A 25608-nucleotide genomic window follows, 5' to 3' on the forward strand; every position below is an offset into this window, starting at 1 on the left:
TGTCATTCCCGCAACCATTAGTACAACGGATGCACTTGCTGATTCTGTACGAAAGCCACCCCATTGATAACACAAGTAGAATCATTTACTGCAAATCATGAGTCTAACCACAATTAATTTATCTGTTTACCAGGTAGAGCCAAGAGATATCACTGTCACAGTTTCCTGCCGTGTTTCCCACATATATTATGTTGAGATAACACAACACTAAGTACATAAATATCAAACAGGCTTGCCTGACTTGCTATCTTTAACACAAATAAGGACCCCTTTAGATGGAGCTATCAATGAGTTCATACTCATCTACTCTCCTCTTTATCCTACACCCATTTTTCTCTAATTGTCTTTTTAGCACTGTTTTTTGATGTGCCAAGGTACACCAGGATTCTATAAAACAAAATACCATTTAGATTTGTAAAAATAAATAAATAAAATCACATATAAAACATAACCCATTTTTTGCCAAATGAAGTACCTCACAGATTTAAATGTTGCACTGTGTTCTACAAGTAATCTGTTACATTGAATCGATTTTGTAACCATATTGTGTAAAACGTTAAAAGAACCTGAAATGTTTGAAATAGAATGGCACAAATGAACACTAATGATTGCAATATAAGAGAAAATATATTTTCTGCTTTTTAAAATGTAGTACTATTTAAATAACCCAATTTTCATTACGTATTTAGCACATATTCTGCTAGAAATTGTACAAAGTTTCCTTTGCTGCATTTTCTTTAAATAGCATAGTTGATATAACTATGAAGGAAAAAAAAATGTGTGCAGATGAAGGAACTTACGGAAAGTCTGGAGGGTCAAAGGCTGACTTGATGACCCCGGCATAGATTGAGAAGATGGACAGGATCACACAGCCAAGGAAAACCAGAGCAAATTTATTGACGTACTTCACACCCACAAAAACCACAACGGCCATCAAGGTAAGTACACAGGTGCCGTATACACGCATGTTATTAAGTAGTGCTGCAGGCTCCTCGCTAGCTTCTTGCGCCTTAAAAATAGCCATGCCAGGGAAGAGATAGGTCTAGTAGAAGAAAGGTGGATATTGTGAATTAAAAGACTCTAGTTAATCAACACAAAAGTTAATACATTGCACCTGATTTTGTTGCATTATATTTTAATTTGTTAGAATTGTTAGATGGTCACAATGGATTATTTTTTAATAAAAGCTGTTACTCCCACTTCCAGATTAAGTGTTTAGAAAGTGTTTTCTGAACGCAAAATGTAAAACTAGGTGAGCGGCAGAATATTGTAGCGTGTAAATGTGCATGTAAATGAAGTTTAGTCGGTACTTACCAGCAGAATCTCAATGGTCCCCAGGATATACATGGCTCCCGCAAATGTGGTTCCCAGGTAAAAGCAGAGACCAACAGCTCCTCCAAACTCCGGGCCAAGAGAGCGAGAGATCATGTAATACGAACCACCAGCTACAGAGAGATAGATGTCTCAGGGGAACTCGACGCAAACCAAACTGTGTCTGATCAACAACACACCTTTAACAATGCACTGTACCTCATACCAATGCACTGTTTAACAATGCACCGCACCCTAAAAGCCCTAAACCCATGTATTATTTCACCAAATACATTAGATGCCACACATTGCTTTGCGTCATGTGCTAAGGGCAGTATGCGATTTCATCAATTAATTACCCAACTCACTACTGTGTAGTACTTATAACTAGGGGGAACAGACTATAAACACATTCCGATTTTTAGATGTTGGTTGATGGTTGGGGCAAACAGTTATCCTTAGGTATTTTTTGTCTTGTGCCACCAGATACCTTTATAGGAACGAAGCATATATTGATCTATATTAGGTAAATGATGTTGTGTTGTTGCATATATTCTCTATCAACTATATGATGAGGTAGCAAGACCAATGTGTGGCCTAGGGGGCAAATATGCTCACACTTCTCATAAATATACATTGTAACGTACATGATCGAACAGCATGCTACCATAACAGGTGCAAAGATTTCCAAGGTGCATCACCTTATATTAACTAGTACACCTGGATCCTGTACAACCGCCATCATATTAGAACATAATCCATAAAATACAATACCCCTCGCTTGTACATTAAACCCGTGTCAGACCAATGCATAGTTAACCACCTTGCACAGCGTCTGCATTTGGTTTAAAGTCTCTGGCAAACCCCCACCCAACAACACACTGCTTCTGCATCCAGCAGTTCTGTTAATGTGTACCCCCCTCCCCTTTCCTCCCATGCATTGAATCTCCATTTGGTTTTTCATCTGAAATTCCCCCTACCTGGCACAACTCCATTGGTAGCGATGGCGCTCATTGAGATAGCAGTCAGCATGGTCTGCAGAGCAAACACAGGGAGGTGCCATGAGCCTGTACCCAATGTATCATGGGAGGGAGATGATGACAGGAGCAGTGCATCATAGAGGGGGAGACATGAGACGCAATGCATCATGGGAGGATCAGAAGCAGTGCACCATGAAAGAATTTGTCTCAGGTACAGTGCGTGGTAGGGTGAAGATGTCAGACGCAGTGCAATGTGGAGGGATTATTTTTGGTGCAGTGCAAAATAGGAGCAAATGATTTCAAATGCAGTGCGCACTAAGGGGATGTAATATAAGATGCTGTGCGTACTCGGTTAACATTATATGAAAATGCAGGGCACAATCAGACAATGTTACTAGAGGTGCAGTGGACACCCAGACGCTCAATGAGATGCAGTTCACACTCAGTTTGGAGATTATATGAAGTGTACACTCAATGTCTTCTGAGAAGTGGAACTTCCTTAGAAGTGATGATATCAAATCCAGTGCACGCTCAAACAATGCGATATCAGATGAAGCGCACAACCAGAGGATATGAATTCAGATGCAGTGAACGGTCACAAGGTATGATTTCAAATGAAATGGGCAATCAGAAGATGCTAAATTAGACAGACAGTCACCATAATATCACACACTTTGGGAAGATGTATCCGGACACAGTGAGACAGAACAAGTGGATATCATACATGGTCTGTGTTATGGAACAGTAGCTACATTTCCTCAACGTGTAATTAGAAAACATATTTGTTTAATAAAATCATGAACTTAAATGTGTCAAACGAAACTGGAAAGGGGGGACATAGTCTAAACTCCCAGACATTACCGTCTAGCAGTTACATTTTAGTCAAGTTTTAGTATATTATATCTGCAGCCTTAAATATTTCTTACTAATATCCCTAGTATCAACGTAAACAATTTGGCTAGGTGATAAATTTACTTTGACTAGAAATTTGATTCTAAAATACAAATTTTCTGTCCTAATCATGAGATACAAAACAAATCTGTGCATACTTTTGAAGTCCAAAAATTATTTCATAATATTAGGTGATGTACAAAACCTATATTTTTGGAACACTTCCACATAATCTTCAGCTTTCATCTTGTATTTCGAGGAAGTTTAGTCAGTTGAAATGATAAATTAAAATGGAAGAAGAAAGCTCAAGAAGTCCAAGTCCTGCCAAAAACATCCAGTAGAAGTTCACTAGAGTTGGACCCAGTGCCCTAAGCCTTTTAGGATGTCGCACAACCTGAGGCAGATCATCCCATTGGCCATCTCTCAATGGCAAGATCTCTCTTGTAACTGGCTCATATACACTATGGAGCAGTGTGCCTAGCGGGCACAGGCTAGTGAACTTACACCGCTCGTCTTTTAAATCAAATGCACTGGGATAAGAGAATTTGAGGTAAGATTGGTGGGGGGGGTCTAGGACACTGCCCTGGGTCAGGCGTAGGCCAGCACCCAGCCAAGATATGTCAGTGGTTGCACTTTCATAATATATAATGCAGTGAGTGAGTTGAAAAACAGCTCTCTTGCAAACTGTATTGCCAACTCCTGCTTTAGTATTTAAATTTCAAAAAGGAATCTCTTCCAAAAAAAAGTCTACAACTTTTATAGCAAGAACACAGATGCCACATGGCTACTGCTACCTGACAGTCCTTCTAGGGCAGTAGCGATCTCTGATGTATATAAAAAAAAGTGATTCTGGTATGAAAAGTGGCCTTATCACCATTCTATTGTTTGCTAGGATGATAATATACTTTTTCAAATTCAGTACCAGCATCATTTTAATACATAAACTACCTTGTTTTATTTCTCATAAATTAAGTTGTTAAACGCTATGCAACTTGTGAACACCTGCTTAGACTGCCAGGGGTATATAAATAAATGTTAAAAAAAAACTTTTACACAAAGTACATAAAGAGATTTGAAGCCTAAATATTACAATGATTGTTGTAGATAATATTATGGTAGTATATCCACGGCCGTGATGTCACCAACGCCACTTAAGGACCTGTGTGGATAGACTTAGTACAGAATCCTGCATGATGATAATGTAATACCTGACTCCCAGCTGGTGGCTGGATATTACCAGAAATTTAGCTGCCAGCGGGACTTAAAGCTAGCTCTGTAAGGGCATCTTCCTATAGTATGGGTCATGTATTTATGAACACCCCACAACCCTCAATGGATGTGATGTTGTGATATCATGACAGTCACAGATGATGTGGTGCCAGAAACACAAGGATGATAACATACATCATTTGCAGTGATATTGGATTCAGATCATACATCATATATGCAATTTCACGAAATAAAAAATAATCTTAGTAGATACAATAAAAGAGTTAGTGCAAGATATAAAAGATGCAATTGGGTTATGCAACAGTAAACTTCATTTAATGCAAGGCAGTGTTTGTGATATATTCACCTGACACACAATTTAAAAAAACAGTGACCAACTGGGACAACATATGAGGTCAGAGAAGTTTATTAGCTAAAGTGGGAGCTTGTAGAACAGCTGAACATCCACACCCCCCTGTACTGTTTATTACGAACGGCTAACCCTATTGAGCTTTTCCTGCTTAAAAGAGCTTGGTTGGCTCTATAAAATGCAAAGTTAAATCAATGACATAATTCACCTTTCTGATTAAATTATGTACTATGAGGTGTCAGCTCAGACCTTTTGCAGGATAAACTTCCCACAGTTGTCCCTTTATGATGCATAATGACATCTGTGAGTTAAAATTGCAACCCTCGTCCTAAATCTTAGTGAACGCACCACAGGGAAAAGGTATTAGGGATATAAGTATTGTAGGTGAAATATTCAGAGGGTAGGAGATCAGACCCATCCTGTGGAAGTGACACTAGACAAGCACACATAAAATATCAAATAGCATTTTTGCAAACAATTGTCATAAAAGTTTCTTGTTGCAAAATGTCATACGCTGCCTAATAAGTTAGTGCTCTAAAATGTCTAGGATTTATTCACTAAACTGTGAGTATGTAAGTGAGTTGAGATGCCTTACCCGTGGTAAGCATGTATTAAAATCAGTAGCAATGTTCCAAAGTGCAAGCTCCTGGTTTAGTAAATATACCCCTCTGTCACATAAAGGGGCACTGGTGCCAAAACCGTTTTGGCTGGAACTAAATGCATTTATTAAAACTAAATATGGCTGGTGTTTTTTTGTCACTCAGTGTCATTGTTTTGGTAATATTTAGTTTAAATGATATGGTCCCCACAGCCTTACAAAGACTGCTTGAACCAATCAACAGCAAACAGCAACGTAACAATAGGAGAGATATATAGATTAATGGGATGGAATAATTAGGTAAGGAGGAGTAGGTGGAATTGCCCTACTTAACCATATCACATACCTGTCTAAACATTGACATTTTTTATTTTTTTGAGTGTCCCCATTAAAGTTGACAAAAGCATGGTAAGCAAATAAGCCTTATCAATCTAATTGAAATCACATGAAAAAAAGAAGGAAAGTTTTTTCCTTCTGTTTGTATGGCAACAATATATCAAAACCTGATTTTGTATCACATGTCGTATCCTTAATGATTAAATACCGTATATTTAAAGTGTTCTAAACTGATTCTGCAAATATATTTTCCAAGTGAAGAAGGGGAAATACATTTTTAAATGAAGCCTAATAATTTGATACAATGGCCACAAATCTACTTTTATGCACACAACAACTATGTTAAACTATATTCAATCTGCACTAGACCTTAAGGCAGAAGATATCACCAAGCTTTCCTCGCAGAAATGAAGACAACTGAGGGCATTTATCACAAGCGTTGCCACAACCGACGTCCACTATTACATTTAGAAATCAAGTGTTATATATTGTAGAATGAATACAATGCATGCTAGATTTATATCACATGTGAAACACGGCACACAAAAACACAAGACACATATAGTACTAAGGATAGGAGTGAGCATCTTTCGTTTCACCTATTGGAGTATTGGAGTGCTAGATGATGCTTACTCTATAGAAAGGCCATGGGTAAAGTGCAATGCATCATAGAACTGCTTCATGTTTGTGTCTTACAGAACTAACCATGCTAAACCATGGAAATGCATGTCAAGGTAGAGTGGTCTGAACAGATGATTTGCTGGTTTGGCTTCTCACATTTCACAAACCAGAAAGGATAGAATCAGAGTCTAGCTTAGAACACAGAGAATATCAGGGTGAGTAAGTATCCCGGTTTATGATGGATATATGATGATGGATATTATAAATTGTAGGAGAGCACATCCAACATGTTAAGAATTATAAGCAGGTGAGGTCCAACAAAAGGATGAGTAGCCTACAAATCCTCTGGTTGAAATTACTTCTGAACATGCTGTAGTAGAATACAGATTGAAAGTATATATATTATTCTGTTTCATATTTGCTGGTTATGCCTTGTATTGTGTGCCTAAACGAACAACTGTTTATCAGACAGAAATGGGGGGAATGTTAAATGTAATTTATGATAATTTTGAGTGTGCACTAGTCTTCTTTGTACCAATTAATGATGGAGAGACAGAAGAACAGCGGGGAACAGTGAGGAGATGAAGAAATGCTTGGGAAAGAGTTTTAAAAAATGAGCAGTGGAGAAGAAGAAACAGCAAATAGTTGAGAAAAACAATAGATTTCACAGTCTGGTCACCAAGATATGGAATAAACAAGCCTTCTGTGCATATTATAGAATGCTATCTTCTGTCTATTTCCTCTTATAATCTGTTGATTCTCACAGTTATCATGCCCTATACATTGTCTTTTTTTCCTCTTTTTAGCTACTGTACCTTTAATAAGAAGTCAATTCTAACGTTGTTATTACAGCAGGTGACTTGCAATTCTTGATAATTCTTTTAACTCGAATTATTGCCCAGCTTATAAGGTTGCCTAGGCATGTTTTTGCCTAATGCCTGATTCAATGACCCGTCTAAACCTTAATTGGTTTTAACGGAGGTCAATAACATACTGTTTGGAGTTCAATGACCCATCCAAAATTAAATCCTGAAGCATAAAATCTAGATTACGACTGCTAAAAATGCTACATTGCAAACTATGGTAACACACTGTTAAACAGTAAATCTAACACTCCGCAAACATGTAGATAACTCTAAATTTAACATTCATGAATTAACAATTTAATTAGTTAGACGAAACTTAAAATGTACCGGCACTGAAATGGTGTGCATCTAGTAAGAATTGCTGGACATGTGCATTTCTAATAACCCTCCCTAGGTCATTTAGTGTATGTGTCAATTACTTTGACATTTTAGTGTCACCTTTAAGCACAGAGAGCCAAAAGAAGGCAGTGTGTCTCAATGGTTTATCATTGAAAGGGTGAATTCACATTTAATTATTATTACAAACTAAAAATATGCCTGTGTTAGTAAGGGCATTAATGTCGCTTCTCATTGCTTATTCAGAGACATTTTTTATTATTATAATGTATGTTGTTATTAAATTACATGTTTACATTACATTATAAAATGTACAATTATTTAATTACTACTCACATATGCATGCAAAACAGATGTTAGATAAATATGTGTATCTAGAGGTTATATTTTCTATGAATTTCAATTCATATCAAGGAGATCTGGACACGTTTTTATAGCTACTTTAGCTTAATTGATTGACCTAATTATTATTTATGTTTGCTAAACGTGTATATAAAGTTGAGGATTTTGTTGCTTGACTATGTGTCCTGTGAACGGAATCACTAATTTGTTAATGCTACTTTCTTCCTTCTTCCCCAGATATGAAGAGGGTTTGGCACTCATCCAGTTAAGGTAAATTGCTATCTGTAGCAAAAATTTCTCAACTGAAAGAGTGCCAAACCCTCTTCATATCTGAGCAATGAATTCAGTAACAACACTGCACCACAAGGGAGCACCACCTTATATGAAGGCAACAAGTTGCCTCTACCTAAAGGCAAGAGTCCGTCTATATCAAACTTACATATGTGTTATATAAATTAACAATACCACACTATTCCTTTTTCTTTTCTCTTTGTTTGTTTCTTATGATCCCAACTATTGGAAGATACTGTATATTGGAAAATTGAGAACTGTGTATCCAAGGAAAGTATACCTATTTCTGTGCGCAGACACTAGGGTGGAGTTTTATTCACTATTTCGTGTAACTTTTACTTATACACACGAGCAACTTTATGGTGTGGTAATTAATATAAACCCAAACTATTTTTGTGCTTATGGAACACCCGCACAATTCTGCTAATTCTTAGGTTATTATCTGCAGGAAGCACCATTGTCTAAAGTATTGTGAACTCTCCCCAGAACCTTGGTTACATCCATGGATCTAGGTTTCCTCCTAATTTAATTTTTTTGCAACTTGGTTTGCACAAGGACTCTTATTAATATCCCAAGGATTTCCATCTGTATCATTATCCTGTTATTTATCTGGGCCTGTACTCACACATGAGCAGCATAGCAAGACCATAAGGAATGACTCCATAATACCACCGACTCCCACCACCCAAGTGAGACGAAGGAAGAGGATCACTCCAAAGATGTTTTGTAGACAAGGGAGGTAAACACCCATAAAGGTTCCCATCCTTGGAGCCTGTGAATTAAGAAATAAGAAGAAACAGATCCATTATAATTACACATAGATTAATACATTAATGTGGACCAATCAACATATAGAGTGACCAGTATTTACTGACCTGTACTGGTTTCTTTTTGGCCCCTTCATTGTTCTCAGCCTCCTCATGCTCCTTCACTCCCTGTGTCAGGTTTGTGTAATTGGCCAATCCACTGAGGAGCGAAGATACCATTGGACTGGTGTCCATTTCCTCCTATGAACAGGGAATGGAATATTGGAAAGTGTGAGTTAATAAAAGAGGAAAAGACTGAGGAGGTGTTGTGGGAAAAAATGTGTGGAAGAATTACCTCAAACAATGCCATGTTCTTCCCTGTATCAACTTCTGAGCTGTTAATAAATGGGGAACTTTCCTTGGGATTTCCATCTCCTGTATACGAAAAGAATTAATTACCACTCACACGTCTTCCAGAAATGCTCTCTAAGGTGGTATACAGCAAGAAGTCACTCTTTAGTGGATGAATATAGCCTTTATTGGGTTAACTCGGAAAAAGGCATAAAGTCACATAAGCTCTGAGGACCCCAGAGGTTTCTGCAGTATATAAAATACAAAACAATTCAATATAAAAGACAATATCCGGCCTTAACGGTCAAGCACATCTAGTAACAGAATTGCTGGACGTGTGCATTTCTAATACCCCTCCCTAGGTCATTTAGTGTATGTGTCAATTACTTTGGAATAGCTAGCTATATCTAACATTTTAGTGTCACCTTTAAGCACAGAGAGCCAAAAGAAGGCAGTGTGTCTCAATGGTTTATCAATCAAAAACTAATGACTTATTTCACTGGTGAAGTTCTACAAACAAACTTTTAAAATGAAAAATATGTATAGAACCCCTAATACATACTGTATCTGAAGGTCCTCAACCAATGGGTTCACATACTACATGTTAAGAAATATGGCTTTAGAGTGAATAGTCTCAAATAGATACCCACCATATTAAAACACATTCCAGGTATTCTTTGTCTGAAACCACACATACCCCAAACCCAGAAAAAAAAAATATCAGTATCTTTAAACACGTTTTCCCAAGTTCTTAAGAATTAGGTAAATCTTTAAAATGTGTGTCCTGAAATGCCCTAGAACAAACACTTGTGTCTTTAAGTGCAAACTAAAACACTTCATATAAACCCAGAGCATCTCTAAGCACATACACTTCAGTAACCTTAAAACAAATGGCCAAGTAAATCGTTATCTGTAGCAAACATAACTCAAGATTTTTAGAGAAAATGCCTGCATTTGTGAGCACATACTCCCCAAACACATTAGACCACTTCTCTAATAACATTCTCCAACCACTTCAGAAATGCCTGCACTTCTTAAACACCATCCTTTCAGATTTGGGCTGCCTGACACAGAGGCATTTTGTCTCCTAGCCCCCATCAAACCTGGGGCAGATAACCCCGGTGGGAAAATAGGCTCCCTTCCCCTCAACCAGTCCACACTACGGAGGACAATGCATCCTTGGCACAGCCTGCATATTCCTCTGGTTTCCAGGCTTTACGTGTACTTAGTAGATGAAACGCTAGGACACATAATCATATCCCAGATCTCAGTAGAAAGGACTGCAGCCGCGGAATCTCTGGCCTTAACACTCAATTAACCAACAACTACATACAAAACCAGAGCCCTTTTCATGCTTTTATAACAGTAAAAATAGCTGCAATCCCCTCTGGTGTCTCAACCAACCAAAGACACAATATATAACAGAAAGAAAATGAATGACACCTTCATATTCAAAACCGAAAAGATACTCCAAGTAAAACATGAAAAAGTGTACAAATTACAGAAGATATATATATATATATATATATATATATATCTAGTGCAATACAGAAGTGGTAATAATAACACTCAGAATGACGTAGGCAGGGGCCACCCATTTTGAATGGTATACCGCTCATTTGATCAACATCAACTGCAGACCCCTAAGGTTACTGTGTTCCTTGCTCCAAACTCCATATTTTGACATTTAAGAAGAAAAAAAGAAGCATTGGCATTAAATCTTACGTTAAAATCAGATATCTTCCCGAAGACTAGGTAAAAGGTAAATCCCCATGGAAATCCTCAAATTTGTGCTATGTTTCACCCGTCGCTGGGCTTCATCTAATGAAGGTCTGGAGTTTGGAGGAAGGAACACAGTAAACGTATGGGTCTCCATATGATATGGATCAAATGCTTCTTATAGGTATCACTATGGAAGTCTTCATCATCATCAGGGGGGTCTTCCTCATGAAAGCCCAGCACCACCACCAATTCTCTCCAATATATTGCTTTATCATACTTTTTTTAAACACTATGTGGTCTGCTCTAACAACACACAATTCCTTGCTGTAATTATTATCATTATTATTATACTGACTCTCGTTGTCACAAATATACACTGTGCCACAATTATGGTTAACACTTAATTGTATATGTTGGTATGTTCATTATACAGCATCCATCAAGATTATACTCACATTCAGTATCTTTTCTACACCACCAACACCATCATAAAGTGTTCTGCTGTCTTATGCAGTTCCACATTATTATAAGGTTTGTGGTTTCTCTTTCATCTTACCATGTTCATCAACTATTTCTTTCTTTCAACATCCTTATTGATACCTTCAGCCCTTTCCCTGTGATTCCCTGTGAAACATGATTTCTACAGAAGACTTCATAACACAACAATGCAGTCCCTAATTGGCATCATACAGATGGACAATACAATTTCTTATCACCATACAAACTCTTATGACTCAATCATATTTAACATACAGCTTGTCTTCTACCTAATCAAAAGGAGGGGTGTCATACTTATATAGCTCCAGGATTCAGACGGGTAATCAAACACATCAAACTTGAGACTGAATAGTCTCAATATATAATAGCAGTGCCGTTCCACCTATTATCAACATAAAACTTTAATAATTACTACATAGCTCCTCCTTATGACTGTAGTTTCTCCATCATTCATAAACACATACAATATTTTCTCAGGTTCCCCTCTATTAATTATATTTTTAATACCCCCCCCACTTACCGATTCATCCCGACTCGTCTCCAGACTCCCTGGTGTCTAGCGGGGGCAGCCGGTGGACGTCTGTGCGATGCGGTGAGACAACCACCGCTGCTGCTGGCAGGTACTTCTGCCGGGGTTTCTATGACTGAGCATCTGAAGATCACGTCGGTGCTCCATCATAGAAGCCCTGGCGGAAGTGTCGGGTATCAGCGGAGGTTGTCTGTTCACCGGCTGCCAGAGAAGAGGATCTATGTCTCCTGCAGCGCTGTGGGGGATCTGGTTCTTTGTCTTGTAGCCAGACCTCTATTTGAGGTCTGATTATAAGACGACCTTGAATATAAAATGAGGGGTAGTTTTCAGAGCATTTGCTCTGAAAAGACCTTGTCTTATAATAGAGTAAATACGGTATATTGTTTATTATAACATGGATACTGTGTTTCATCACATCAAAATTTAGTACTCTTAGCCAACCATCCCTATAACCCCTCCTTTTTCTGCACCAGATGACTCCAGCAGCCTGTTCAGTTTCCATGTTTTTTCACTTGTGTTCTCATTCCTAGTGCTGTCTGCACTTCAGTGCTAGCCAGGTTTTCATGGTCCTTTGGAAGGATCTGATCATTAGAGTCCTGCAATATATTCCCTACACCAGGGGCGTCCAACCTGCTGCCCTCCAGCTGCTGCAGGACTACATCTCCCATACTCCTCTGCCAGGTCCTTAGCTGATAGAGCATTATGGGAGATGTAGTCCTGCAGCAGCTGGAGGGCCGCAGGTTGGACGCCCCTGCCCTACACATTTGCTCCAAAATGGTTTCTCCTGTAGCTCTAAAACACATTTATACCTACTTTGCTGATGTTTTAGCTCTGCAGATCTACTAACTACCTTAGCCTTGTTACAAATTCTACTCATTATTGAATATATTACAATATAAGCAACAAATCATCCATGGTAGCCATTTTTACATTTTCTGAGATGGTTGAAACCAAATCCTCCATGACTTTAAAAAGCCAATTACATTTCTCTCTTCATCAATATTCTATGTGTGTTGAATTCTTAATACGCCTTTTCACTATAAAAAATACCAAACATTTTTATCAGCTCAAACAATCTCATTTCATATTCACTTCCATTTGTCGGCTGTTATACAGTACCCAATGTTGATCTGAATACCTCAAAATCTACCTTTTACACTCCTTGTCAACATCATCATTGGAAAAACACAGACCATGGTCTTCATGACCTTGAGTCATCAGTATTAATGCTCATATAATAGTCTTCAATTTCCACTCATAATCATTGTCAGATTACATTACTACCTTTCATTGAAAATCCCATAGTTGGCATCATATAAGACCATTCAATACTTTATATAAAATATATTCCAATCATATAATCTCCTCTTCAGTAGACAACCCCTGTATGCTTGACCCATGCACTGGTTTATTTGTTCAAGAAATGCTTCTTGTAGGTAATTTTATTTGTAAAAAAAGTGATCCACCCCGGGGTGCCTTGTATGAATATCATGTTTGCAATATTTTAAAACAACTATCAAAAAAATATGGATAACCCTTGAAAATGAATGTATTGTGTTTACGGAAATCACATATAATAAACAATATATCATCTGCAAGGACTGTTTTTGACATCAGTCAACTGGTATTTCATTTTTTTCTATAGTTCATCTGTTATGTTTTTGGCTTACACTTATGGAAGCGTAAAATACATGTAGCTTCAAAATCTCCAGAGGGAAAATAAAGCAGGCAGAATTGACATTTAAAACTTCTTTTTCAGCTCTATTTTTACTATTTCCCAGATTAACAGAAGGTGAACAAAAGGAAAAGTACAGCATGCAGAAAGCCAGAGTGTTTCTATTGATGTCACTTTCTCTTTCAGCTGAATCTTAACCTTTGACAGAAATATTCACAAAAGCAGAAGGCATACTTCCTAATATTTGAAATGACCAAAGAGGGACACTTTTGTTTTAGGGCATGTAGTTAGAGACGTGGCTAGGTGGCAGGGCTTTAACGAGACATTTATATATCTTTTTGACTTACTGATATTTAGGTCACTGAGTAAGGAACCGTGAGGAAGAATAATATAATTTATTTGCATGTTTTAATGCATTAACACCTTTTCTGTTGTTTACAATATAGATTATTGTGATTTTGTTGTCAACAACTTTGTTGCTGCGGCTGTAGAACACTATGGCACACTCCTACCCATCAAACTTTCTGAGGAGAACATCAAGGAGGGAAACAAACATAAAACCATAGAATTTGACTGGCCATCTAGTCTGCCCATTTTGCGAATGAAACAACATTAATAAGTCCTTAGTCTCGTCTTAGATTAACAATAGCCCTAGCATATCCCGTACATGTTTAATTTCCCTCACTGTATTAGCCTCTACCCCATTTGATGGGAGGCTGTTCCATTTATTTACCACTGAGGGAGGAGCTGCTGCATTCCCACCTCCCAAAAATTCTGCCCAAAGTGCTGGTCCTGCCCCCGGGCCAGCCTGCCCCTGACTTTGGGTTTGTGGGTATGTACAGGTGCCACTCCACTTATTAATGGATGCATTTCTCCATCAAGCCTAATCTAGTAGAAGGAATAACGCAACATGAGTGAAACATTTTAAACCTCATCATATGATATTCTCATGATATGATACGCTCCATATACTCTGCATAAATTAACACTATTGCAACTAATTGTAGCGTTAGCACCATATGTAATACTACTCAGTGTCCAGCCATTTTCCAGAATAAAACCATTAACCATGTCAAATGTTGCCTCATTAATATATATTTTTTTGCTGGGCATACTTGTCACGTGACATAAAAAGAGGCACTTATTGTTGCCATGGAAACTGGAAAAGTTCCTAAAATGTTTTATGTGATTATACATTCAGAGAAAACATTAAAATGGCTCCTCTACTCCATCCGAAACGTGGTCACTTTGCCCCCTACCGAGCCCCCCCCTTATTTTTTTTTTTTTTGTCCTCTCTGTTTCCGCTTTTCCCTTCTTCCCTTCCCTCTCGCATCCTTGCTGCCCTCCTTCCCTACAAGTCCAGGGCTATGCCCCCAAGGCTATGTGCTGGGGGTGTCCGTGCGTGTTATCGCGCTGAGCTCACTCGAGGTTGCACGGGGGATGTCGACGTTTTCTTGCCTCGCTCCCCCGTCATCCAACCCTAAAGCATCCCCGCACCGTGCATACATGGCATGCAGTCTCCGCATCAGTAGCACCCGCCTGCCTGGTTTAGATGTCTGCCTCGGCGCGCTTGGTTGCCCCCTGCTCTCTGGTGCCAGCGCCCCTGCTCCTTCTGGCGCGTAGGCGCAACGCCTAGGCTCCCCCCTATGGGTAACGAATGCCGGAGTGTCTACGCACTCCCTTTTTCACGTGCTCTGTCTTTGCGGAGAAGGAGTATTTGTAACCATGTGTCCTATTGCTCTGGAGCGCCCTGTTCCTGCCGTACCGTTTTTCTGCTATATTTAAATGTTGTGACCATTTTCCTTTGTACTCATGTTCTGTCGACGTGATATCTGTACACTGCACAGTGTCAATTGTACCTGCTCATTCCCCCCCCCGTTGATTTTTTTGATTTTCTGTACCCTTCCCCCTGCCTCTTCCCACAAAACTGAAAAACCTTAATAAACATTGATTTACCCTAAAATGGCTCCTCTAAGTAGGCTTGCTACTTTTAAATAAAAATAAAAATATGGTCAAATAAGCCTAAGGGTAGTTAATGACATCAGCAGAAGTGAGGTCACAGTGAGATGAAAATTAAAATGTTGCAAAAATAACCCCCAATTTCTAAAACGCAAAATACAATGAGTGCTACGAGTATGCTAAACGCTGATACACATTACCTAAAATCCCAATGCAAAAAATCTCTAATTATCCTGAAATTAATTCAATGTTACCCATAATTTCTATGAAATCCATTTAATTTACTAAATTGGAAGAGCAAATTATGAAACAAATTAAGTATTTTAGAACATGCTTTGAAAGTATGCCAGTGTGCCAACCACCTACCACAAAGTCCTTTCCTGTAGTGCAGTGGAGGATGCTGTCTTTTGACCGGCGGCCATTTTCTCCACTGCCATTGTTAGCCTTGCATGCTTATACACAAGACTTCCATTAAAGAGGAGAGCCTTATATTTAAATTTAATCGCCTCCCTCTTACTGATTGGCCACAGACTGATTGGTAGCTTCTTTAACAGCAAATAAAAAATAAAAGGATACTGATCGCTGTATAAAAGTATTGATTGGTCTATGGCAGACTAATATGTTTGCTTGCTACTATGGTAACTGTGCAGTAAACAAATGTGAGAGGCAGCATGCTGTTCTATTGTGAGACCAGCTGCCTGGCATGGTAGAAAATTACCTGCTATCGGTATAAATGTTTTGCAGGTATTTTGTTTAAATGTTGACCTTCTAAAAAGTGAAATATGTCTCTGTGGCAGAGCCAGTGAAACTAATAACTCTCATGTTCTTATCCATTTCTACTCTTCAATTCATAAGAATTTTAATTTGCCAATTTTGTTAATTTGCATGATAGTATGAAAATGAGGAGGACCCCCAACAAAACAAATAAAAACGAAGCAAAGAGCTCAAACGTTTTGTTGCATTTCGGCACTCTCACTAACTCTCTCTAACACTCTCTTTCATACTCTCATGCAGTCTCCCTCACGCTATCAATATCTCCCTAACTTCTTCACCGACGCTTCCATTTCCCTGTCTTGTTTTCCGCAGCTCTGCTTCTTCTCTTGCCTCTTCTTGTTTCTGCACCTCTCTTTTTCTGGCAATACTTCTGCAATATTCTCCTCTTTGAGTACTTCCACAAAAGGGTGAAGCCACAGCACGCACCATAGGGACAGTCTCTCCCCCTTTCCTCCAATCAGGAGTGAGGGTGTGCGCTGAGGCTCCTTCATTTTGCGGAACAGATATGGGAGGCCTGGAAAACTGAGCTGGTACTGGAGAGAAGCGAGCAAAGAAAGAAGACAAATGAAGAGGCAAGAAAAGAAGCGGAGATGTAGAAAACGAGACAGGGACCTGGAAGTGGTCGTCGGATCTAAGAAATCCATGCTTTCTTAATTCTAAATATACTTTCATGTTAGATATACATGAAACATGAATGACAGGAATATGTGTTTTAACCCTGTGATAGATAAAGGGGGGGGCTCTCTGGTCAATGATGTAATAATGTATGTGAGAATCTATAGATAGATATACCCTTGCCATAGACGGTAATAACTTCACTCTGAACACTCAAAACATCAAAAAAGAGCAGAAGGTAGGGAGACATTGACAGAGCATGAGAGAGAGTGAATGAGAGTGTGACAGAGAACGAATGAGAGTGAGCATGAGAGAGTGTGAGAGGACATGAGAGCCTGAATGAGGTTGAGTGACAACTAATTTAGTTTCGGAACCAAAAGGCAGGAAACTAAATTCATTGTCTGAAAACAAATGGACCAAAATCGAGGTCCTCAACATTGCCGTTTCTCTGTGCTTCTTCAAAAGATCATGGACAGAAAGTATGGAAACCCCTGTTTGCCTTGAAACTTCTGCCTATGAGAGACCTTGCTGAGATAACTGCCTTGTATGTTGTCGCTGCTCTCAATCTTGCCATGGTGTATGACTTTTGACATTAACCTGACTTCAGCAACCTCACGTTGTTAGTTTCTCACCCAGTTGTATTCCTCCTACAGAGCTGTTTCTGTTAATGGTTGTGATTCAACCTACATATTAAACTGATGATCATTAGCACCTGTTTGGTATAATTGTTTAATCATACACTCTCTACCCCATGGAATATGCACACAGGGTTACATGATCCTGATCATTTAGCCACTATAAAACTCTTCTTCTTTTTTTCATTCATTAAAATAAAATGAAACAATGCATACACATTCGTAGCTGTTTGTTTATATTCGGCAGTTTCAACACTTCAAATGCACAACAGCGGCCATGCCACCCACACAGCTCTCGTTGACTATCCATTACTTTAGTGGGAAATTTTGTTTCTAGATATTCTAAACATATCAATATAATCATATGTAAATAAAACGACAATCAGCCTGGCAAAGTTTCCAAACAAAGTTGCCAAATTTGTCACTGTTCTTCATTATGACCTTCATGTCAGTTTAAATACCCTTTTCCCCAGGACAATCATGTACATCCTAACAATTTAAATTGCCAAAGAGGAACACCTGTTGTGTGGTAAGAGGCATGGTTTTAACGTGACCTTGTATGCAAGTTTTGTATCCTATTTATACACGTCATTTAGATGAATAATAATGTATTTTATTTAGACAATCCAATCTATCAATATAGTTTCTGTTGGTTATATTCACATTCATTCATTCATTTTTAGACTATGATAAACCCGCCAATCATTCTGAAAACTTAGAAAACCCTGACAGGAAAATAGGAGCAGATGGATTTGGGTCCCAAAGAAAGACTGCTCCTCCTAAGAAAGTACACCTGAGGGTAGCCAATCAAACATTAACTGATCTTTTCTCCTCTATCAACACTATTAACTACTTCATTCTCATGTACCTCTGCATCATTGATACTGTTATTCTAACGTCCCTAAACTGCTATGTAATAGCATTTACTGTAGACTGCTGTGAATATAGCCAATAAGCCAGCATGAGAAACCCACCATTGTTCTTATTCAGTATTGCCCTTTGTACCGATCATTATGATAATAGTAATAATATTAATTATTATTATTAATTTACATACAGCTACTTCCACTTCTTCATCATCTGACCCACCACCCCCATCTCTGCATCAAATGCACCTCATCATTCCAACATTAGTAATAGCAAAATAATAACAAAAATAATGGTAAAAGCACAAGTTTCCTCAGGCATTCCATTCTTGCTTTTCTTCACAAAGCTTGGCATCAAATATAGACCAACAGAACCATAATTAAGTCCCCACCCCCACTCATATAAAAATCCACGTATGTCATCATGCAAACCCTGCTAAGTATTAGGTTATTTATCATTGTCAAGACCCCAATTGGCATCATGACTATTGTGTTTTGAATTATTGCCATAAATTTAATTATCTATTTTTTCATCATACCAAAACAGCAAATATCAAAAAGGCCATCCTTATCGATCTGATGTCTTTCTCACTATATAGGTTCTCCTGACTATGGCAGAGTACATGAACAATTTATACATCTTTGCTAATATACATCCAGATGCTTATATTTGCTTCCTTTTGTGTCCCTAACATTTTTTTCTCATCTACTTTTTAAAGCCTATTTTAGACCCCGCTTCAATGTGAAAGGCGAGACAAGTAGGGTAGATTATTAGATATTAGGTGAATTGCATAATATAAGAATAGAAAAGACATTTACTGTGAAGAAGAAGGGGTTATCAGAAGTCAAGTGGAGGAGAATACATAAAATTTTTAACAACATGATTGGTGCATTAAGCTGTAGGATTGTATTACTAGTAACGATGGGGATTTTAATGAGATCCTTAATAGATGGTACTTGCGGAGAGTTAGTGAGAAATAAAAAAAATAGCGTACGTCTATTAGACACTAAAGATCACTCAATTGGGATGGAGGTAATAATGTGCATAATGCGCAAAGATTACATTTGTGTGGCATTAAATTCACAGTATGGGAACCATGGAGGTTGATCTGTTGCAGTGAGTACGGGAGAGAATCCACTGAGTATGAAAAAGGATGCAGTAATAATGCAGCCAGTGCGAGAGAGAATCCACTTGTAATGCAGAGAATATGACAAGGAATTCAATGATGATGCAAAGGGTTGGAGCGAAGACGAAAAGGAGGATCCATAGTGTACAGATAAAAATACCTTAACTTCCAGAGGTAATGCACCAATATTTTAGAAATGATTCAGTGAGAATGCAATGTAGAGAGTATAGGAGGTGAACAATGGGTTAATGATTGGATTAGTATGGAAAGGTACTGATGTTGCGGTTATAGGAGTGTGATAATGAATCAAATAATTCATGGTTGCATGAAATGAAAAGTAAACTCACGTTATATTGCAAACATCGAGAGATTACTTGCCCACGTTTGAGAGGCGCAAGAGGTGAGCAATGAATGATGGACAGAAGGGAAAAAAGGGGTCAGCAAATACGGTAATACTCAGCAAGGGGACATGACCAGCTGACATATTGCAGTAAAAGGATGTAGAAATTCACAGAAGCAAATACATTAATTAGAGTCAGAGAATTCTATATGGATTGAAGTATAATGGTCAGTGACACTTAAATCAATGCAGCGCAAGAGGGATCTATTTGCAATGAGATGGTGCTTTGCAGTGGTACAGGTGTGATGACCATGTGTTATTATGTGGGTTCAGATGTACTTTTTTCTGTGGTTTAGGAAATGGAGATATTCTGTAAAACAAGTACTTTACAGATATCTGGTGGATAAGACATTGAGCAGAGGACACTGGAGATAAATAGGGGTCAGGTGTACTTGGTGGGAAAGCAGAAGAAGATGCAGTTCTACTGCAGAAGTCTAGGTGTCAGCAGAAAGCAAGGGGGTGCTCTAGATCTGCAGAGGTAAAGGGGTCATAGGTAAAAAAAAGATGGCAAAAAGATATAGTAATAGTCAGCTATAGCAACCAGTGCTGTATGGATACTTAATAAGATAGTGTTTCATAAATGTGAGAAAAAAAGAGATAGCAAAGCAGGGTAGAAGAAGTGGGGAGTCCAGGCCCTGCGCTGGTGTCTCAATCCATCCACTAAATGTAACTTCCATCAGACACTGTGGACCTCCTGTGTGGTGAAGGGGCTCTCAGCTGAGCGTATCTTAGGGGGCCCCCCATTCCCCTTGTCTGGTCACTACCGCCCCCCACTTCAGAAGCAGCACTGCGGAGAATTAGCTCCCTCCGCCCCCTTCCTCCCTCTTGTCAGATTCCTCCACTTACCTTGGCTGGTTCCCCCCTCTCCCTCCTCACACTCTGTCAGGTTATTCAGCATCCTCTCTCCTATGTTGCTCCCTCTCTCCACCACTCGGCTTCCTTTTCTCTCCTTCCCAGGGACTGATGCCTAATGCTGCAGCGGCGCTCCGTGTGTATGTGTGTGCGAGAGAGGAGGAGGAGGAGGCTGCAGTGCAGAGATCCTTCTGCGCGCACACTCACAGACCCATATACTGGATGAGAGGGAGGGTGACAGAGAGAGGGAGGGAGGGGGAGACAGCGAGAGCAAAGTAGAGAAGGATAAAGGGAAAAAAGAGACGGAGGAGAGGGGAGAGCCAAAGAGGGAGGGTGAAAGGAAGGGGTGATGAGGGAGAAGAGATTGAGATAGGAAAGGGGAGAGAGACAGTCAGATCATGGATATGTCTATAGAGTAACAGGTAGAAAAATAAAGGGCGCAAATGGAGGAGGTGTGAGGGGAATTCACTAAGATCCACCGGCAAGGTGCACTCATGCTGTGGCAGATGGGTTCATGACATGGGACACTGACAGCAAATGATTCTATAGCTAACCTTTGGAGAGGAATGCAGAAGGCTGGTGATTTTGTTTAATGCTTGCACCGTTATTTTACCGCTAAATCAATAAGTCTATCTCTTTAAAATACAGCCCTGAAGAAGCCAAGCGCTAAGTATAATAATCAGATTTTTTTTGCACCAATTTTTGGTTTTGGAATCCAGCAAACTCTTTCATTACACCCTAAACCGGTTTTGATATAATGGGGGTCTCGTGTCCTACTCACTGGTACTGGAATGGTTAAAGGATTAATACATTTCTGGCGGCAGTGATACCTAATGATATTAGCTACACCTGTGTGCATACATATTAGCCTCTGCAAACATTAAAAAGCTCCTTCAGGTGACCTGTAAGGAATCATATTGACACTTTGTATTTCCATTGGTTAAACTTGGCAAGAATAGGGGGTATGAGCCTAATAATATAGGCCTATATCCATTAATAAATAGAGACTTAAATATAGACCTACCATTATACATAGTGTATGTGTATATATATATATATATATGCAATACACAAAATATACATTGCATAAAAATACTTGAGGACCATATTACAGGTTCCACTAACCCACACCCTTTTCTTTTCTAAATTACTTCTCTGGCTTCCTCATCCCCCCAGTTCTCTCAGGGGATGAATCACTTCATCTTGTATTCTGGAGGCATCTTTGTCCTCCCCAGAGTAAGGAAGCTGTTCCAGAAACCTATATCCAGAGAAGACACTGCATAAAGAGGGGAGGAGGGTTCTCTGTGGTTTACATTTAGATACAGGTGATTCTAGAGAATCAAAACTACCTATTAGGAATAAACACATAATAGATAACCACAATTGGTTAATAAGCATCCCCCAGTTTCTTTTCATCTAACCAAAATGTCCCTCAGACTTGGCTGAGACATCTTGGCACACATAAATGTAACAGTACCTCATATATGACTTGTGACCACCTTATTGTAGGAAATACAAATACTAACTGTATCACCCATACAATATTTGATATGAAACACTCTATTTGGTACTTACCTGTAATGGAACAAACAGTACATTACATGACCATAACTATGTGGAAAACTGACCATCATGCATACATGAGCTTGTTGGACATCGCATTCCAAAACCCTGGGCATTAAAATAGAGTTGCCAACCCCTCCCCCACCTTTGCAGCTATAACAGCCTCCACTCTTCTGGGAAGGCTTTCCACAAGATTTTGGAGTGTACCTGTGGGACTTTGTGCCCATTCAGCCTAATGAGCATTTGTGAGGTGAGGCACTGATGTTGGATGAGAAGGCCTGGCCTGCAGTCAGCCTTCAATGGTTTTCAAAGGGGTTGAGGTCAGAGTACTGTGCAGGTTGCTTGAGCTGACCCACACCAAACTCGTCAAATTGTGTGTTTAGCATGTAGACATGCTAAAACAGGAAAATACCTTCTTCATACTGGTGCCACACAGAAGAGTGCAGTTGTCTAAAGAGTGTTGTAGCATTAACATTACCCTTCACTAGAACGAAGGGACGCAAACCCAGATTCCTCCATCAGACTTCCAGCTAGTGAAGAGATCCATCACTCCAGATGACACTTTCCACTGCTCTAGTGGTGCTTTACGCCACTCCAGACGACGCTTGGCATTGCACATAGTGATCTTCAGCTTGTGTGCAGCTGATCAGCCATGGAAACCCATTTCATGAAGCTCCTGACACGCAGAGCTTGTGCTGATGTTACTTCCCGAGAGTTAGTTTGGAACTCTGTAGTGGGCGATGCTACAGAAAACAGATTTTGACATGCTACACACTTCACCAGCGGCCCCGCTGTGTGAGTGCGTGTGGTCTACTGTTTTGTGGTTGAGCTCTTGTTACACCTAGATGCTTTCACTTCACAATAATAGCACTTACGGCAGACCAGGGTAGATGTAACAGGGCAGAAATTTCATGAACTATACATACACCTGTTTATAGTAATTATAACTCAATAATTAGGAGGGATGTCCACAGACTTTTGGTCACATAGTTTATGTTGAGAAGACCTCTCCTGTGTTGAAAACCCTATCCTATGCAAAACTGCCCAATTTACCCTTATTAACCCCCCCCCGATCACTATATACTGTTAAAAAATATATTTTATTATTTTATTAGTTAGGGCTAGTTTAGATTAGTTCGTGGTTAGAGGGAATTGGGGATAGCATAGAGGGTTTAAGGTGTTAGGCAGGGATAAAAAATGTGTTTTAGTATTAGGTTTTATAAAATGGAGTGTGTGTGTTCAGTGCTGAGGAGGCGCAGGGCCGGCCTTTGGGGTGTGCGACCGCACAGGGCACCACACTCGAGGGGGTGCCGCCGCGGGGTCCGCCGCCACCGTAGCGTACCGCTGCCGCCAGTAGCGTACCTAGCGGGGGGGGCGGTCCGCACCGGGTGCTGCTCATCAGGGGGGCACCCGGCACCCCTCCAGAGACGGACAGTAATGTCCGCCGCTGGAGGAGCAGGCTCGCAAGGGAGCGGTATCGGAGGTCTTTAACAGACCTCCGGCTCCCTTGAGTGATTTTAGGCCGGTTCAAGGATCTCCCTTGAACCCGTCTTAAAATCACTCAAGGGAGCCGGAGGTCTGTTAAAGACCTCCGATACCGCTCCCTTGTGATCCGCGCGGCAACAGCTGATGTGCGCCGGGGTTTGTTGTCAGATCCCGGAGCACAACACTGAAGCCTCGCCCACCGCTGTCCGTGCCCTCTGACCCGGAAGAAGACAAAAAACTGAAGAAGAGGAGCGAAGAGAAGGAAAAGGAGCTGTAAGGAGAAAAGAGGAAAGGTAGGAAAGCATTCAGTGAGAGTGAGAGTGGATTGGTGTATGTGTGGATTGGTGTATGTGTGGATTGGTGTATGTGTGGATTAGTGTATGTGTGGATTGGTATGTGTGTGGATTGGTATGTGTGTGGATTGGTGTATCTGTGCGGATAGGTATATGTGTGGATTGTTATATGTGTGGATTGGTATATGTGTGGATTAGTATGCGTGGATTGGTATGTGTGTGGATTGGTATACGTGTGGATTGGTATACATGTGGATTGGTATACGTGTGGATTGGTATACATGTGGATTGGTATACGTGTGGATTGGTATGCGTGTGGATTGGTATGCGTGTGGATTGATATGCGTGTGGATTGGTATGCGTGTGGATTGGTATGCGTGTGGATTGGTATGCGTGTGGATTGGTATATGTGTGGATTGGTATATGTGTGGATTGGTAAGTGTGTGAGAGTGATGGGTGTTATGCTATACCATTTCCAATGTCTTTTTCATGATCTAATTATGCTCTAAAAGTACATCATAACTCCCATCACTCTATACTGTTCTATACAGTGGCAGAGCTGGGAGGCAGAGGCCTTGCACCCCCACCGCAGGACTCCTGAAAGGTAAGTGAACTTCAAAGAGGTAAAGGGTAGATAGTTAGATGGGGGTAGATAGGGAGAAGGGAGTGAGACAGGGGAAAGGGGGTAGATAGTGAGAAGGGGTAGATAGGGCAGAAGGGAGTGAGAAGGGGTAGATAGGGCAATCATACTCCTATCATGCCAAGTCTGCAAGTACATCCTAGAATCTGGGTATGCCTGGGCATGATAGGAATGTGATTGCTGTTAATTATATATACATATATATATATATATATATTTTGTTATTTAATTGTTTTGTCCTATTTTGGTGTGTTACTTACTTTAAATAAAAGTGTTAGATTTTTTTTATGGTGTGTGGGGGGGGTCATATTCGGTTTTGGCCAGGTAAATGCTGCACTTTCGGTTTCAGTCCAGAATTCGTTTCGGTGCATCCCTACTACTAAGCCAGACAATGAAGTGGTAGGCCTACACCACATCAGTGTTTGGCGTAGTATATAGTGATTGGGGTTTTGTTACAAGTTTTTATTCCTTTCTTTTTTTTGGGATTGGGGGGCGCCAGAGGAGTAGTCCGCACAGGGCGCCAGAACACCTAAGGCCGGCTCTGAGGAGGCGTACTCCTTCCTGGCTGAATCAGATGATATTGATGGTCAGGTTCCACCACTAAAGTCAGATGTACAGAACCTGTGCCCCCAAATATAGCAGACTTAAAAACTCTCCTTTATTGTGACTCCTGGCATCAGATGTGCCATTGATGCCAGTGAACCAAAAATGTTTTAGTTTGGTTTTC

At 39.8% G+C, this 25608-nt stretch overlaps 1 protein-coding gene across 2 annotated transcripts in view; it reads right to left on the reverse strand.

The window, feature by feature from the left end:
• SLC12A5 (solute carrier family 12 member 5) overlaps positions 1–21123 on the reverse strand; it is a 50944-nt gene extending 29821 nt beyond the window's left edge. For both annotated transcript variants that reach the window (XM_053453758.1, XM_053453757.1), the window contains exons 1-7: positions 20895–21123; positions 9253–9332; positions 9027–9158; positions 8777–8923; positions 2292–2346; positions 1315–1445; positions 801–1042 (exon numbers count right to left, since the gene is read on the reverse strand). In XM_053453758.1, the coding sequence (XP_053309733.1) occupies positions 801–1042; positions 1315–1445; positions 2292–2346; positions 8777–8923; positions 9027–9158; positions 9253–9332; positions 20895–20946 (839 nt within the window). In that variant the 5' untranslated portion in view covers positions 20947–21123. The remainder of the gene's footprint in view (positions 1–800; positions 1043–1314; positions 1446–2291; positions 2347–8776; positions 8924–9026; positions 9159–9252; positions 9333–20894) is intronic.
• Positions 21124–25608: the final 4485 nt, after the last annotated feature.

Source organism: Spea bombifrons, chromosome 13 (assembly GCF_027358695.1).
Source record: "Spea bombifrons isolate aSpeBom1 chromosome 13, aSpeBom1.2.pri, whole genome shotgun sequence".
Classification (NCBI taxonomy): domain Eukaryota; kingdom Metazoa; phylum Chordata; class Amphibia; order Anura; family Pelobatidae; genus Spea; species Spea bombifrons.